At 39.5% G+C, this 16,981-nt stretch overlaps 1 protein-coding gene across 1 annotated transcript; it reads left to right on the top strand.

Annotated features, from left to right (window-relative positions):
• Nucleotides 1-6,188: 6,188 nt before the first annotated feature.
• On the top strand, nt 6,189-11,024 carry LOC118903497 (glyceraldehyde-3-phosphate dehydrogenase-like). The gene is given in 4 exon segments (XM_036868635.1): nt 6,189-6,231; nt 10,551-10,637; nt 10,640-10,708; nt 10,711-11,024. Coding segments are annotated over 4 exon segments (513 nt in total).
• The last annotated feature ends 5,957 nt before the right edge of the window (nt 11,025-16,981 follow it).

The raw sequence follows: 16,981 nt of genomic DNA, 5'->3' as shown, positions 1-16,981 counted from the left end.
GTGCTGTGGTCGGAAAAGATACTTGATATTATTTCAGTTTTCTTAAATTTACCAAGGCTTGATTTGTGACCCAAGATATGATCTATCCTGGAGAATGTTCCATGAGCACTTGAGAAGAAAGTGTATTCTGTTGTTTTGGGATGGAATGTCCTATAAATATCAATTAAATCCATCTTGTTTAATGTATCATTTAAAGCTTGTGTTTCCTTATTTATTTTCATTTTGGATGATCTGTCCATTGGTGAAAGTGGGGTGTTAAAGTCCCCTACTATGATTATGTTACTTTCGATTTCCCCTTTTATGGCTGTTAGCATTTGCCTTATGTATTGAAGTGCTCCTATGTTGGGTGCATAAATATTTACAATTGTTATATCTTCTTCTTGGATTGATCCCTTGATCATCATGTAGAGTCCTTCTTTGTCTCTTGTAATAGTCTTTATTTTAAAGTCTATTTTGTCTGATATGAGAATTGCTACTCCAGCTTTCTTTTGATTTCCATTTGCATGGAATATATTTTTCCACCCCATCACTTTCAGTCTGTATGTGTCCCTAGGTCTGAAGTGGGTCTCTTGTAGGCAGCATATATATGGGTCTTGTTTTTGTATCCATTCAGCCAGTCTATGTCATTTGGATGGAGCATTATTCCATTTACATTTAAGATCGTTATCAATATGTATGTTCCTATTACCATTTTCTTAATTGTTTTGGATTTGTTGGCCACTCTATTTAAAATCATAGCCGTTGATTATCCCTCCTCACCTAGAACTCTGTGTCCCTCCCCTGTTTTAGTTTCCTCCTTAGTAGTATGTACCACTTATATTTCATTTATTTGTTTCATTTATTGTGTGTCTTCTCCCACCAGAATGAAAGAGAAGCAGGGATCTTTTGTCCATTTTGTTCACTGCTCTATCCCCAGCACCTAGAACAGAGCCTGGCAAATAACAGGTCCTTAATAAATATTTGTTATATCCTTGAGAGCTGACAAGGATACACCAACAACTCAAATGAATTCTGATTCAATATTTACCCAGTTAATTTCAGACAATTCAAACTTCCATGTTCTCATTCTCTCATCCCAATGAAAAGTACAACCCCATCTACCACCCTTTGAACAATTTATAAACCTCAGGATAAGAGGTTTTGATGTCTTCTTAGAAACCTGGTCTTCTTATTCTTTTGAATAGCAAAGTGCTTAGCAACTCCTAGTAACATCTGAGCCTTGCATTGCCTTTGTATTTGGCAGGAAGAAGTAGGTTAAAGTAACTGAGCTTTTTATCTGAGCCAATGAAGGCACTTGAGTCATTATTAGCAATGGATTGGACCTCCTTAGGAGATCTGTTGAGCAAACACACAAAATATGGTGTCTTGGGAATTCAAAGGGAAGATCAACAAAGGCTCCAGGGGAAAGGGGAGTGTAGGAAACTGTGTAGTTACTACGATGCCTGGGCCATCATCCTGAGGGTTTAGGTTTGGACTGTGGAGCTGTATTTAAATCCAGTATTGGCAGCTGGTGATTGGCTCTCATCCTCTGCCCAGCTGCTATTTTCATTTCATTCACTTTACAATAATGCAACCTCACATTTCACACAATTGCAGCTTTTGAACCTCACTCCCAGCATGACTTTATTCTAATGAGCTAGCCGCACACAGCAGTTTCTAATGGATTCTAAACAGTGGCTGGACAATGTCTGTAATTTGGGGGTTTCAATGCAGTGAAAGAACCCATAACAGTCCTCGGTCCTTCTGAGTCTCTCTTTGCAGTAGATTTGTCCAATAGAAACTCAGCACATAATCACCAGCCTCAGATACCTGGAAGACACATCCATTGGTGTTTTCTCAAGAACTAACCCACTCAGAGCTGCTCTGGTTAGCCTGGCTATTGATATCTTCCTCTGACATAAGGATGAGCCAGGATTTTCTTATTTGGTAACTAGTCGATGCTATAAGAGATGAGGGGGCTTTCCTGGTGGCGCAGTGGTTGAGAATCTGCCTGCCAATGCAGGGGACACGGGTTCGAGCCCTGGTCTGGGAAGATCCCACATGCCACGGAGCAACTAGGCCCGTGAGCCACAGTTACTGAGCCTGCGCATCTGCAGCCTGTGCTCCGCAACAAGAGAGGCTGCCATAGTGAGAGGTCTGCGCACCGCGATGAAGAGTGGCCCCCCACTTGCCGCAACTAGAGAAAGCCCTCGCACAGAAACGAAGACCCAACACAACCATAAATTAAAATAAATAAATAAATAAAAAAAAAAAAAAAAAAAAAGAGATGAGGTCATTTGGACAGGCCAGGATGTTTTTTTTTTTTTTTTTTCTTTTGGCTTCCACAGAGGATTATTTGGAAGATTTACTGTGCATGAAACAATTTGAAATTCTTATGTAACAAACTCTTTGAAATCTGAAATTCCTCCATGTAACAAACTATTGCTAAACATGAAATAAATCTTCATCACCACTACTCTGCACCATTTTCTGAGCAACTTCTACAAGCACAGAGAATATATGACAGTAATATACTACTATGGGGGAAATCCCCTTGCCTAACAACCACCTTGTGTTCCCTAATTGAAATGGACTATTTGTACTGGTAACACAAACTGCTGTGCCGTTTAAAAATCAACATTGGAAAAAATTGAAGTGGGAACCTGTGGATTCTGATTGAGAAAAGTTTGTGCAACATCCGGCAGTCTTCCCTCCTGTGAAGCTGTAGAGAGACCTTTCTTTTCAGCTATTCATGGTGCAACGAGTAACCAGAACCTACTATTTAGTAAGAAGAGTAACCCAGGGATGCTTCTCAGCTTAGCCAAAATGGTGACTACCTGCGTGGCGTGAAAATAGAGATGCACCAACATGTCTGAATGCTGCCAACTATCCGCCCATTATTAGAGCCATTTCTTTGCTTTAAGACATTAGGTCTGCCTCTTCCTTATATGGGAGCGGAGGCACTGGAGTCATATTAAAGGTAAAATTCTGCCTTTTCATTACTTTTGCCTAGTGCCATCCCTGTTAGCACTATTGAGGAGCAGTGTTTTATAGCGATGAGGATCATGAGACTTAGAAGAACATGTCTCTTAATTCAAATCTAGTTCTTCCACTGATTAGTTGTATGACCTTGGACAAGTTACATCAGGTTCCTGAGCTTCAATTACCTGTAAAATATGGATAAGAATACTTACTTCTAAAGTTATATAGATTATATGAGATAAATGTAAGTGCCTAACATAGTAAATGGCTCATAATAAATGGACATTTATTATTATTGTTGTTGCTGCTGCTGTTGTTATGGTTGCTACTACAAATAATAATGGCCCAGCTCTGAGGGGGCATTAACCCATCATGGCCATCACATCCAAAGTGAAGAGACAATGTATTAAATATTAAACCAGAAAAAAACAAGATATATTCCCCATTATAAAGATAGGGTGTCATCTATTATTATCCATGATAAAACAGGGCATCACAGTAAATCTCTGGAATAAAGCGTTTAGTATCCACTTTCCCAGGAAAAGAGGCCACTAAAAGGCATGACTCTTAAAATGACTCTTCTCCTTCTGTTAAAATGGATCATTTATCATTAATTTATCATAGGGCAAAATTCATTACAGTTCATATGATATTATAAAGGACCCATTTCAAGATTACCAACTAAATGCTCACTTGACTGAATGTTCTTTAAAATGGTCACATCCACTGGGTAATTCCTTTTTTTTTTTTTTTTAAGATTTTTAGAAATTTCATATAATGTCTGAAACATTTATATTAACATATTTCCATACAAATAACCCAAAGAAAGTTTAGTATTAGTTGTTGGGTTTTTTTGTTTGTTTGTTTTTTTATACTGCAGGTTCTTATTAGTCATCAATTTTATACACATCAGTGTGTACATGTCAATCCCAATCGCCCAATTCAGCACACCATCATCCCCACCGCACCGCGGTTTTCCCCCCTTGGTGTCCATACGTTTGTTCTCTACATCTGTGTCTCAACTTCTGTCCTGCAAACCAGTTCATCTGTACCATTTTTCTAGGTTCCACATACATGCGTTAATATACGATATTTGTTTTTCTCTTTCTGACTTCACTCTGTATGACAGTCTCTAGATCCATCCACATCTCATCAAATGACCCAATTTCGTACCTTTTTATGGCTGAGTAATATTCCATTGTATATATGTACCACATCTTCTTTATCCATTCGTCTGTCGATGGGCATTTAGGTTGCTTCCATGACCTGGCTATTGTAAATAGTGCTGCAATGAACATTGGGGTGCATGTGTCTTTTTGAATTATGGTTTTCTCTGGGTATATGCCCAGTAGTGGGATTGCTGGATCATATGGTAATGCTATTTTTAGTTTTTTAAGGAACCTCCATACTGTTCTCCATAGTGGTTGTACCAATTTACATTCCCACCAACAGTGCAAGAGGGTTCCCTTTTCTCCACACCCTCTCCAGCATTTGTTGTTTGTAGATTTTCTGATGATGCCCATTCTAACCAGTGTGAGGTGATACCTCATTGTAGTTTTGATTTGCATTTCTCTAATAATTAGTGATGTTGAGCAGCTTTTCATTTTGATTCCTAAGCTAGATGGTTTTTTGTCCTGGGTGAAAGAGAGAGAAAAAGGGAACAGAAAGGCAGATGATGCAGTGTTTATAATTGCATTTTGTATAAATATAAGCACCTACTTATATGATATGTCTAAAACATAAAAAACTATAGAGACAGAGAACAGATTACAGGTTGCCTGGGATAAGGAGGTGAGAGCAAGGATTGACTGCAGATACACAGAAGGGAACTTTTTGGGGTGATGCATGTATTCTAAAACTAGATTGTGATGAGCCTTGCATTACAGTATAAATTTACTAAAATTCATCAGACTGTCCACTCAAAAAGGCTGAATTTTTAAACTTCTATTTACAACAGCATCAGAAAGAATAAAATGCTTAGGAATAAAATTAACCAAGAAGGTGTAAGACCTGTGCTCTGAAAACTACAAAATATTGCTCAAAGAAGTGAAAGAACACCTAAATAAATGGAAAGACATGCTGTGTTCATGGGTTGGAGGACTTACATTGTTAAGATGTCAATACTTCCCAAATTGACAGAGTCCGTGCAATCCTGATCAAAATGCCAGTGGCTTTTTTTTTTTGCAGAAATTGAAAAGCCAATCCTCAAATTCATATGGAAGTGCAAAGGATCTCAAATAGCCAAAACAATATTGAAAAAGAATGAAGTCAGGGGACTCACACTTCTTGATTTCAAAACTCACTACAAAGCTACAATATCCAAAGCAATGCAGTACTAGCATAAGGATAGACGCATAGACCAGTGGCATAAAATTGAGAGTCCAAAAATAAATGTATGCATCTATGGCCAAGTGGTTTTCAACAAGAATGTGAAGACCATTCAATGGGAGAAAAATAGGCTCTTCAACAAATGGATATCCATGTGTAAAAGAGTAGAGCTGGACTCCTATCTCATACCATATAAAAAAATTAACTCCGAATGGATGAATGGCCTAAATGGAAGATCTAAAACTATAAAACTCTTCAAATAAAACATAGGAGTAAATCTCCATTACCTCAGATTTGGCAATGGATTCTTTTATTTTTTTTTATAGGAGTATAGTTGCTTTACAATGTTATGTTAGTTTCTGCTGTACAGCAAAGTGAATCAGCCACACATATACATATATCCCCTCTTCCTTGGATTTCCTTCCCATATAGGTCACCACAGAGCATCGAGTAGAGTTCCCTGTGCTATTCAGTCGGTTCTCAGGCAGTGGGTTCTTAGATATCACATCAAATGCACAAACAACAAAAGAAAAAATAGATAAATTGGACTTCATCAAAATTAAAGACGTTTATGCATAAAAGGTCATTATCAAGAAATTTAAAAGAAAGCATACAGAACTGAAGAAAATTTTTACAAATCACGTATCTGGTAGATGTCTAGTATCCAGAATATAGAATGAGCTCTTACTACCCAACAATAAAACACCCAATTAAAAAATGGGCAAAGGATCTGAATAGACTTTTCTCCAAAGAAGCTATATAAGTGGCTAATAAGCACATGAAAATATATTCAGCATCACCAGCCATTAAGGAAATGCAAATCAAAACCACAATGAGATACTATTTCACACTCACTAGGATGGCAATGATAACAGCAACAACAACAGAAAGTAACAAGCATGGGTGAGGATGCGGAGAAATTGCGACCCTTGTACATTGCTGGTAAGAATGTAAAATGGTACAGCTTCTGTGGAAAACAGTTTGATGGTTTCTCAAAAGCTAAACACAGAATTGCCATAAGACCCAGCAATTTCACTTCTAGGCATATACCGTAAAGAATCGAAAGGAGGGAGTCAAACAGACACTTCTATGCCAGTGTTCATTGCAGCATTATTCACAATAGTCAAAAGAGGTAAAGAACCCAAATGTCCATCAACAGGTGAATGGATAAGCAAAATATGGTATATACATACAATGGAATACTATTCAGCCATAAAAAGAAATGAAGTCCTGATACATGATCCAACATGTATCATAAATGGATGAACCTTGAAAACATTATGCTAAGTGAAATAAGCCAGAAGCAAAAGGACAAATATTGTAGGATTCCACTTATATGAAATACTTAGACTAGGCAAATCCATAGAGGCAGAAAGTAGAATGGTGGCTGCCTGGGAAATGGGAAGTTATTGTCTAATGATTACAGAGTTTCTGCTTGGGGTGATGAAAAGTTTTTGGAGTAGATGGTGGTGATGATTGGACAACACTGTCAATATAATTAATGCTACTGCATGCTTTAAAATGGTTAAAATGGCAAATTTTATGTTATATATATTTTACCACAATAAAAAAATAAATAGAAAATAAATAAATAAATAAATAAATAATAGAAAATAAAAAAATAAATAGGTCACCCTGGTGAAGTTAATTTTAAAATTCTGATTTCAAAAAATAAAAATAACGCATTCTGTGTACAAAGACCACATCTGTTTCTTATCACCCTTGAGCAAACCCAGTCCTGTTTCATATGGAATTTGACATCCATCAGCACTCATTAAATGTTGACTAACCCTTAAAAATGGGATGATAGGAAAACCAGTTATGAGAGGGATAGCTATAATCTATAAAATCATATTAAGATTTACCAGGTAGTATTCATGGAGAGCAATCTTCCAAGCAATAAAATATGTTTGCTGAGTGAGAGAAGAGATTTCTCTCTATTGAAGCAGTTGCTGGTCTGGTATGCTGCCAAATGTCCAGAAATGATGTAACGTGGAAGATGTTGGAATTTTCCCCAGACATGAATGACAAAAATTATAAATAAAGGGCACCAATTAAAGCATCTTCCCTACTTGTTAAAACAAAATATGCCCTAAAACACTGCCAGGGATTTTCAGATGTCAGTCAACAAATGACACAATCACCAGAACTCTGCTGGAATTTATTTTTCACTCACATTCTTGCCAACCCAAGCTTTTTAAACTTTGCATCTGCCATATTGGCTGGAGAGGACTGTTCCCATGCTGGTGATGGAATTTAGTGTGAGTCTTAAAGGGATGGGTCTATGGCTTTCCTCACATCAGCCACACTTGAAGTACTACTGACCCAAGGGGTCATCTGCTCTAGTTTGAGGGGCCACCAATAGGAAAAGTCTTATTTCTTTCTTGTCACATACTGCTTTCCATGTTACAATATCCATCCTAGTTTTTAAAAAATTGAAGTATAGTTGATTTACGATGTTGTTTTACTTTCTGCTATACAGCAAAGTGACTCAGTTATACACGTATATACATTCTTTTTTATATTCTTTTCTATTATGGTTCATCCCAGGACATTGAATGTAGTTCCCTGTGCTTGTTGTTTATCCCTTCTATATGTAATAGTTTGCATCTGCTAACCCCAAACTCCCAGTCCATCCCTTCCCCACCCCCCTCCCCCTTGGCAACCACAAGTCTGTTCTCTATGTCTGTGAGTCTGTTTCTGTTTCACAGATAGGTTCATTTGGGTCATATTTTAGATTCCACATATAAGTGATATCGTATGGTATTTGTCTTTCTCTTTTTGACTTACTTAGTATGATCATCTCTACATCCATCCATGTTGCTGCAAATGGCATTATTTCATTCTTTTTTTATGGCTGAGTAGTATTCCATTGTATATAAATACCACATCTTCTTTACCCATTCATCTGTTGATGGACATTTAGGTTGTTTCCATATCTTGACTATTGTGAAGAGTGTTGCTATGAACATAGGGGTGCGTGTATCTTTTCGAATTATAGTTTTGTCTGGATATATGCCCAGGAGTGGGATTGCTGGATCATATGGCAACTCTACTGTTAGTTTTTTGAGGAACTTCCATACTGTTCTCCATAGTGGCTGCACCAGTTTACATTCCCACCAAAAGTGTAAGAGGGTTCCCTTTTCTCCACACCCTCGCCAGCATTTATTATTTGTAGACTTTTATTTAATTAATTAATTATTTATTTATTTAAATTTATTTATTTATTTACTTATTTATGGCTGTGTTGGGTCTTCGTTTCTGTGCGAGGGCTTTCTCCAGTTGTGGCAAGCGGGGGCCACTCTTCATCGCGGTGCGTGGGCCTCTCACCATCGCGGTCTCTCCTGTTGGGGAGCACAGGCTCCAGACGCGCAGGCTCAGTAGTTGTGGCTCACGGGCCTAGTTGCTCCGCGGCATGTGGGATCCTCCCAGACCAGGGCTCGAACCCGTGTTCCCTGCATTGGCAGGCAGATTCTCAACCACTGCACCACCAGGGAAGCCCCCAATTTGTAGATTTTTAAATGATGGCTATTCTGACTGGTATGAGGTGGTACTTCATTGTTGTTTTGATTTGCATAGTTAGTGATGTTGAGCATCTTTTCATGTGCCTATTGGCCATCTGTGTATCTGCTTTGGAGAAGTGTCTATTTAGGTCTTCTGCCCATTTTCCGATTGGGTTGGCAGCAAATGCTGCCTTAGAGAAGTCCTGCACCCCCTGGCTCTATCACCCCCACATGCTCAGTCATTGACTGAAGGAGCCCAGGGGACCTTGCACAGCTGGGGGCTGTCAGCCACCCACACTCCCCACCATGTGTTCTCCCAAAGGGAGACCTGACCAGTGCATCTCCATGGCTGCCACACTGGCTGTCAGACACAGGTCTGTCCCTGGCCTTTCCCTCCCAAAAGACACCCCCCTCTTCCTTGCCTTCCCTTAGCACCTCTGTAAGAGCTCATGAGAAACAGAAAACCAGAGTTGACCAGAAGTTACAGGCTAAACCAGGGGAGAAATGCCAACCAACTAAAACAAGGAGTTACTGTAAATGGACATTGCTTTTGGTGGGATGGAAATGTTCTAAAACTGGATTGTGGCGATGGTTGTACAACTCTGTAAATTTACTAAAAATCATTGAATTGCACACTTAAAGCAAGTGAATATTATGATACATAACTTATTCTTCAATAAAACTGTTTAAAAATGCAAAATAAGTTAATAAAGGCCTATGAGTTAGTCCTGAATAAAACATTGTTAGGAATGTACAGAGGAAACACTGAAAGGAACAATAACAAACTTTGTTGATGGCTGTTTTGGGTGGTGGAAAATATATTTTTTAAAAACTTTTTCTTTATCCTTTCTGGTTTTTTCTAAATTTTCTACACTGAGCAAATATTTGAAAGGTATATTATCATTTAAATATTTTCACCTATCATATATCTGGGCAGAAAAAAAACCTAAACATGTTTTTTATTCAAATAACTGGTGATCAGAATAATCATTGGAGATTTTGTTAACTGAAAGACTTTCAGAATGAAGTTAAACTGACTCAGTTACATGTATGCATAGCAGACTTACAATTCTGGTTATGACAGAGTAGCTTGGATCCTAATAACCATGCCAACAAGAATAAATATAAAAGCTGGATGAAATGCAAACCAATAATAATGACAACCAAAATGGATAAATAAGCAAACAAACAACAGCTTTTTTAAGGTATCAGAAGCCAACTAAAGCAGGCAGGCATTCAGGGGCCAAGATCCTGCATAGGTGATACCAACACTCAACACTGTTTTTTCCACTGAAAACATCTGCTGATTCGTAAACTGTATATACGCAGGACAAGAGGCAAAACCACCAAGCAGAAAGCAGCTATAGCTAGGCTGTAAGGGTAAACAAAGGATTGGCAGGCTTACAGCACTGGGGAGACAAAAACTGCAGTTCAAGACCTGCCAAAGAGGAGGAGCCATGGTTAATACTCCAGTTTTCAGTTGAGAATCTTAAGGACTATGCCCCAGGGTAGGGTTTCTTAACCTTGGCACTATTGACGTGTTGGGCTCTCTTTGTGGGGACTGATGGCTGGGGGAAGGGGAGCTGTCTTGAGCATTTTAGGATGTGTACTGCATACTGGCCTCTACCTGCTAGCTGTCAGTAGCTCCCATCCCCAACTTGTGACAATCCAAAATGTCTCCAGATATTGCCAAATGTCCCCCAGGGCCCCAGATCATCTCTAGTTGAGAACTACTGCCCTAGGGTTAAGGAAAACCAGAACTCGTGAACACCGTCTGTGCCATCACTGCCACCCAGAAGACTGTGTACGGCCCCACTGGGCAGCTGTGGTGTGATGGCCGTGGGGCTGCCCTGCTCCTACTGGCACTGCCAAGGCTGTGGGCAAGGTCATCCAGGGGCTGAATGGGAAGTTCACAGGCTGGTCTTCCGTGTCTCCACCCCCAACATGTTGGTCATGGATCAAACCTGCCATCTAGGGAAAGCAGCCCAAAATGACATCAAGAAGGTGGTGAAGCAAACATCAGAGGTCCCCCTAAAGAGCACCCTGGGCTACACTGAGGACCAGGTTGGCTCCTGCAACTTTAACAGTGACACCCACTCTGCCACCTTCAGTGCCGGGGTTGGCATTGCCCTCAATGACTGCTTTGTCAAGCTCATTTCCTGGTATGACGATGAATTTGGCTACAGCAACAGAGTGGTAGGACCTATAGTCCGTGTGGCCTCTGAGGAGTAAGAGCCCCCTGGACCACCAGCCCCAGTGAGATCGTGAGAGGAAGAGAGAGGCCCTCAGCTGTCGGGGGTTCCTTTGCCCCACCTGGATTCCCCAACACACGAGAATCTCCCGTCCTAAACACAGTTTCCATCCCAGACCCCTGAAGACACGGAGGGGCTAAGGAGCCCTACCTTGTCATGTGTCACCCATGAAGTACACTGTACCCAGCCCCCCTCCCCCAAATTAGAGATGGATAGATGCACAGTTAGTTGTTAAACAAATATGCTAAAATGTTAATAGTAGAATCTAGGGGACAGGTATATAGAGATTAACTGTAAAGTCTTTCAGTTTGCCTATACTTTTGAAAATTTTTCACAATCAAATGTCAGGAGGGGGCTTACTGAAAGACTGAGACGCATCATGGAATACAGGTAGCAAGTTAGCAGGAATCATGTTACCACAGTGTTAAAGCAACCTGCAAAGTAATGTGAGAATTAACTACACATATGGATTAATAAGTCTGTTTACACATTGCCGTCATCTAAAGACTTAATTGAGTGCTTATCCAACATGACCTTTGCTTTAATTTCTGACAGGAAATGATTAGAGTGTGCCAACCAAAAAACAGCAATCAATTGCTACTGAGTACAGGTTAAATTCTGTGCAGTGAAGACAAAAAAGAGCTTGTATTGCAAATTTTTTCCCCCAAACCGAGGATAGTGGTCATAGGAAAAAGATTTGGATTACAATTAGAAAGTACTCAATAATCTTAGACTGCAAGTGCTTTCTGTGGTCACTCAATCATTTAATTAATTGGAAAACTATTTATTGGAAGTCCACGATGGGTTGGCACTGGTGCTGAGGATTTTTTAAAAAGCAGTGAATAAAAGAGTAAAATAATACTAGCCCTTATGGAGCTTACATTCCAGTGAAGAGACAAAGACCAAACAAATAAATAAAATATATAATACCTGGTGGTAAGCACGATGGAGAAAAATAAAGATGGGACGGGTTAGTGGGTGCTGGGGTGGAGATGGACTGGGGTGCCATTCCAAGGATGGTTAGGAAAGGGCATTTCCAGAAGGGAGCTTTGGATCAAAGGCCTGAAGGAGGTCGGGTAGTGAGCCAGGTGGGAATCTGAGAGAGGAACATTCCAGGCAGAGGAGTCAGCCCATTGTAAAGGCCCTAAAGGGAGGACATGCCCAGTGGGTCAGGGAATAGTCAGGAAGCCAGGAGGCTGGGGTGGAGAGACTGAGAGGAAAGTGAAAGGAGATGAGGACAGAGAAGTGGGAATGCAGGCTGGGGAGACAATGCCAGTCCTTTGAAGCCCTCGTAAAAGTCACTGTGGCCACTGGAAGATTCTCAGCAGAAGAGTGACGTGATCTGCCTGACATTAAACATTTGTTGACTACCGGTGCTGTTTGGTTTGGACCTTACAGGCATGGGAAACCATCAGACTCTATAAGCATAGAGCTTGGTCATTGGTATAAGGTTAATCTGGGCAGTGAGGTTTCATTTAGGTTTTTCTTTTCTTTTTCTTAAAATAATGTTTTATTTTTAATTGTGTTAAAAACACGTAACACATAAATTTTACCGTCTTCGTCGTTTTTAAGTGTGCAGCTCAGCAGTGTTAGGCCTATTCACACTGTTGTCCAACAGATCTCCACAACTTTTTTGTTTTGCAAAACTAAAACTTTGTACCCAGTAAACAACAACTCCCCATTACTCCCTCCTTCCAATCCTTGTCAACCACCATTCTGCTCTCTGTCTCTATGAATCTGACTGCTCTAGGTACCACATATAAGTGGAATCATACAGTATTTGTCTTTTTTCTTCTTATTATTCTTAATAAGCCAGTGAAACTGGCTTATTTCACTTAGCATAATGTCCTCAAGGTTCATCAATGTTATAATATGTGACAGGATTTCCTTCCTTTTTAAGGCTGAATAATATTGCATTGTACGTATCTAGCATATATTTTGTTTATCCATTCATCCATCGATGGACACTGGGTTGCTTCTACCTCTTGGCTATTGTGAATAATGCTGCTGTGAACATAGGTGTGCAAACATCTCTTTGAGTTCCTGTTTTCAGTTCTTTAGATATATGCCCAGAAGTGGGATTGCTGGATCATATGGTAATTCTATTTTAAAATATTTGAGGAATCATCATACTATTTCCATAGGACTGGCATCATTTTACATTCCCACCAACAATGCACAATGGTTCCAGATTCTCCACATCCTCGCCAACACTTGTTATTTTCTGGGTTTTTGATAGTAGCCATCCTAATGGGTCTGAGATTTTCTTCTTTGTGTTTTTTTAAAAAATATTTATTTATTTATTTATTTGGCTGCATCGGGTCTTAGTTGCAGCACACGGGATCCTCGTTGCGGCATGCGGGATCCTTCGTTGCGGTGTGCGGGCTCTTCATTGCAGCTCGTGGACTTCTCTCTAGTTGTGGTGCACGGACTCAGTAGTTGCCCCACGGACTGTGGGATCTTAGTTCCCTGACCAGGGATCAAACCCGCGTCCCCTGCATTGGAAGATGGATTCTTAACCACTGGACTACCAGGGAAGTTCCTCGTCTTTGTTTTGTTTTTGTTTTTGTTTTTTTTTCACACACACACACTGTATTTATTTTATTTTTACAAGAGATAGACTGACACCAAGCATTGTAAATGGATGACCACAACAAAAGCAACAATGATTGCATCGTCTTTGTTTTTAATTGAAGTAATATTTTCCAATTCTCTTTACCAGTTCTCATTTTATCTCTTACACCAAGCAAACTTCCACTAACCTCTCTATTTCTACTTTTCTGGAACCAGTCGTAACGCACAGGAGTCAAGCTGGAAGAATGAGGAGTGGCTGCAGTCCTTCCTTTCCCTCACTTCACTGCATTCCCTTTTGCTTGCTGGTTCATGTCAGGGGAACTAAGCATAAACTTTGCTTCTTTGTTAGGTTCTGTGAACAAAATGCCATTTTTAGCACTGTACTTTAGCCAGATTTAACCGCAAAACACTTCAGAAATCTGGGAGAGAAGGCATTTGATTTGTAGTTCCCTTAAAGCGAAAGTGGAGTCTACCGCCCTCTGGGCACGATGATGGCCACCTGACCAGAATATGTTTTGGCCTCTGTCATGATCCATACTTAAACTGCATCCCATTTTTATTGTTTGACTGTTAAGATTTGTGTCTCCAGTTGATTAGATAAGGAATTCTAAGCAAGGGTGGAGGAGGAAGATGATAACATTACAGACTTTTTTCTTTCAGTTCCTGCTCTCTGAAGCTTGCCTTCATGCTCTGAATTTCCCTCAAGGAGAGCCACTTAGTAACCATGTCCTTGGCTGGTGTTGACTCTTGTTTGAAAGTTCTCTGCTTTGAATAAGAAGTCTTTGATTTTTTTCCTTCTGCCCTTAAAATAAAAATGCTGTAGTTAAGCGCCCTGAGTCAAATTCTGCCCTTAGTTACTATTTCTATGGCATTTGTATTGTACACATAAGCAAACCCTGAAGTTGATTCCATTACAAAGTTTTAATAACAACTTAACGTCTGTGGATCATTTTATATTGTAGAAAATGATTGCATGTACATTTGTTCATCTGATACACACACACACACACACAACTATGCAGCAGGTAAGGCAGAAATATTTAGTCCTATTTGACAGGCAAAGTAACTGAGACTCAGAGAGGTTAAGTGGCTGGTTCAAGGCTACACAGGCATGGATGGGGCTCAAACCCAGACCTCCCAATTCTTAAAACTGTGCTAAGTAGGGTTTTGGTTTGCTCTGGTTTCTGATGATTATGAAATTACAAATACATATACAAAGATAGATTGTTATATTATTCCCATACGGTGCTTCCAAAAGATGTGAAAAGTGAGGAAGAAAACATAATTGAGTGAAAGTAACCAAATTTGTGAAATGCAGGACAGAGGGAAGAATCTTGCAGGAACTGTTTGGAAGGAATATGATAGATTGCAAACCACTAAGGAGCAATGACTGAGGCTTATTTATTTTTGCATTTTGGATAATCCCCAACACAGCATCTTGCACCCACTGAGTCCTGAATGTATAAAGGAATGAATGAGTACAATTACCTAAAGTCCTGGAGGAAGCTTGCCAAGGAATTGAGGTGTCTGGGAGAACTTATTGGAAGTTTAATGAAAAAAAAAGTTTAATAAAGAGTTTAATGAAAATTTCATTAAGTTCTTCAGGAAAAAAAAAGCCCAACTAGCTAACTGGAGCTTCTGCTTCCATGCAGCCAGAGAACAGGAAGAAGGGAAGAAATAGATAAAGAACTGGCCTTGATTTGCTGTGACTTTCATTCCATCCACCTGAGAATTGTATGGTTGATAATAGATGCAAAATAGCGAACAACTTGTGCTGAGAATTTCCATTTTTTTAAAACCTGTCGTCGTTTTGCTGTATATAGTGATGTTAATAACCCACCAATTGATCTGAATGTCTGGGGTCAATTGGGGCAGCGCCTGGCCCAGAGCAGGTGCTCAGTAAATGTTACTGGAAGAATGAATGAAGGTCAGGTGATAACCAGACAAAAGCAGCCTGGCAAGCAGGGAGGCCCTGGAGAAGGACCGTCCTAAGCACTCTCTTCCCTAATTGCCGCTAAAGAGTGGGACTTCCAGGTTGGAGGAACAGCACCCCTCTGTCACTCTCTCCTTCAGACTTAGGAAGGGAAAAACCCACAGATTACAAGGAGCTCTTTTGGCGAGAGCTCCTTAGGAGGTTGTATGCTGGTCACATCACCAGTGACATCCACTGGTGCTTCTGACGTCAACTTTTCCAAATATCTATAGGGGGTTATCAAATTTCACAATTTGATAAGGTAAACTGGAAATTTCTAAATGGATTCATAATTTAAATGTTTAAAGGAAAGCTGTAAAAATTATTAGGTGCAATAAAGAATAGACATACATACTTCAGTAAATTGAAGAATTCTTTTGTATATTTTGCACCTAAACTTACTGGTTTCCTAATTGTTTTTTTCATATTTCCAATTTTGTTTAAAGTCAGGTTACCTATATTTTGTAAATGTCGATTAGGTTCAGTTGATTGATGGTGCTGTTCAGTTCAGCTCTGTCCTTACTGATTTTCTGCCTGCTGGGTCTACTAACTACTGATGGAAGGGTGCTGATGCCTCCAGCTACAATAGTGGATTTGTCTATGTCTCTTGGCAGTTTTTGCCTCATGTATTTTGATTCTCTGTTGTCAGGCACATATACAGTAAGGATTGTTATGCCTTCTTAAAGAAGTGACCCCCCTTATCATTATGTAATACCTCTCTTTATCCATGATAATTTTCCTTATTCTGTAGTCTGAAATTCATATGCTACCCCAGCTTTCTTTTGGTGAGTCTTGGCATGGGTCTGTCTTTCTCCAACCCTTTACTTTTCACCTGTCTCTGTGTTTATACTTAAAGTGGGTTTCTTGGATCTTATTTTTTAATTCACTCAGTCTATATCTTTTAATTGGTGTTATTTAGACCATTCATGTATAAAGTGATTATTGATATAGTTGGATTAATATCTACCATGTCTGTCACTGTTTTCTGTTTGTTGCACTTGTTCTTTTTTAAAATCTTCTCCTATTTTTCTGCCTTCTCTAGTTTTAATTGAGCATTTTATGTGATTCCATTTCCTCTTCTCTCTCAGCATATCAATTACACTTTCTCAAAAAAAAATTTTTTTTGGTGGATGCCCTAGAATTTGCAATACATATTTGCAACTAACTTAAGTCCACTTTCAAATAATGCTGTACAGATTCATGGATAGTGTGGGTAGCTCTGTATAGAACAGCTGTCCCCAAACTTTTTGGCACCAGGGACCAGTTTCATGGAAGACAATTTTTCCACAGACGGGGGTTGGGGAGTGGGGGATGGTTTTGGGATGATTCAAGCGCATTACATTTACAATCGTGTACTTTATTTCTTTTATTATTACATTGTAATATATAAT

The sequence above is a fragment of the Balaenoptera musculus genome, chromosome 11 (assembly GCF_009873245.2).
Source record: "Balaenoptera musculus isolate JJ_BM4_2016_0621 chromosome 11, mBalMus1.pri.v3, whole genome shotgun sequence".
In the NCBI taxonomy this organism is placed as follows: domain Eukaryota; kingdom Metazoa; phylum Chordata; class Mammalia; order Artiodactyla; family Balaenopteridae; genus Balaenoptera; species Balaenoptera musculus.
The sequence above is the reverse complement of the archived record's forward strand: the minus strand, read 5'-3'. Positions and strand labels throughout refer to the sequence as shown.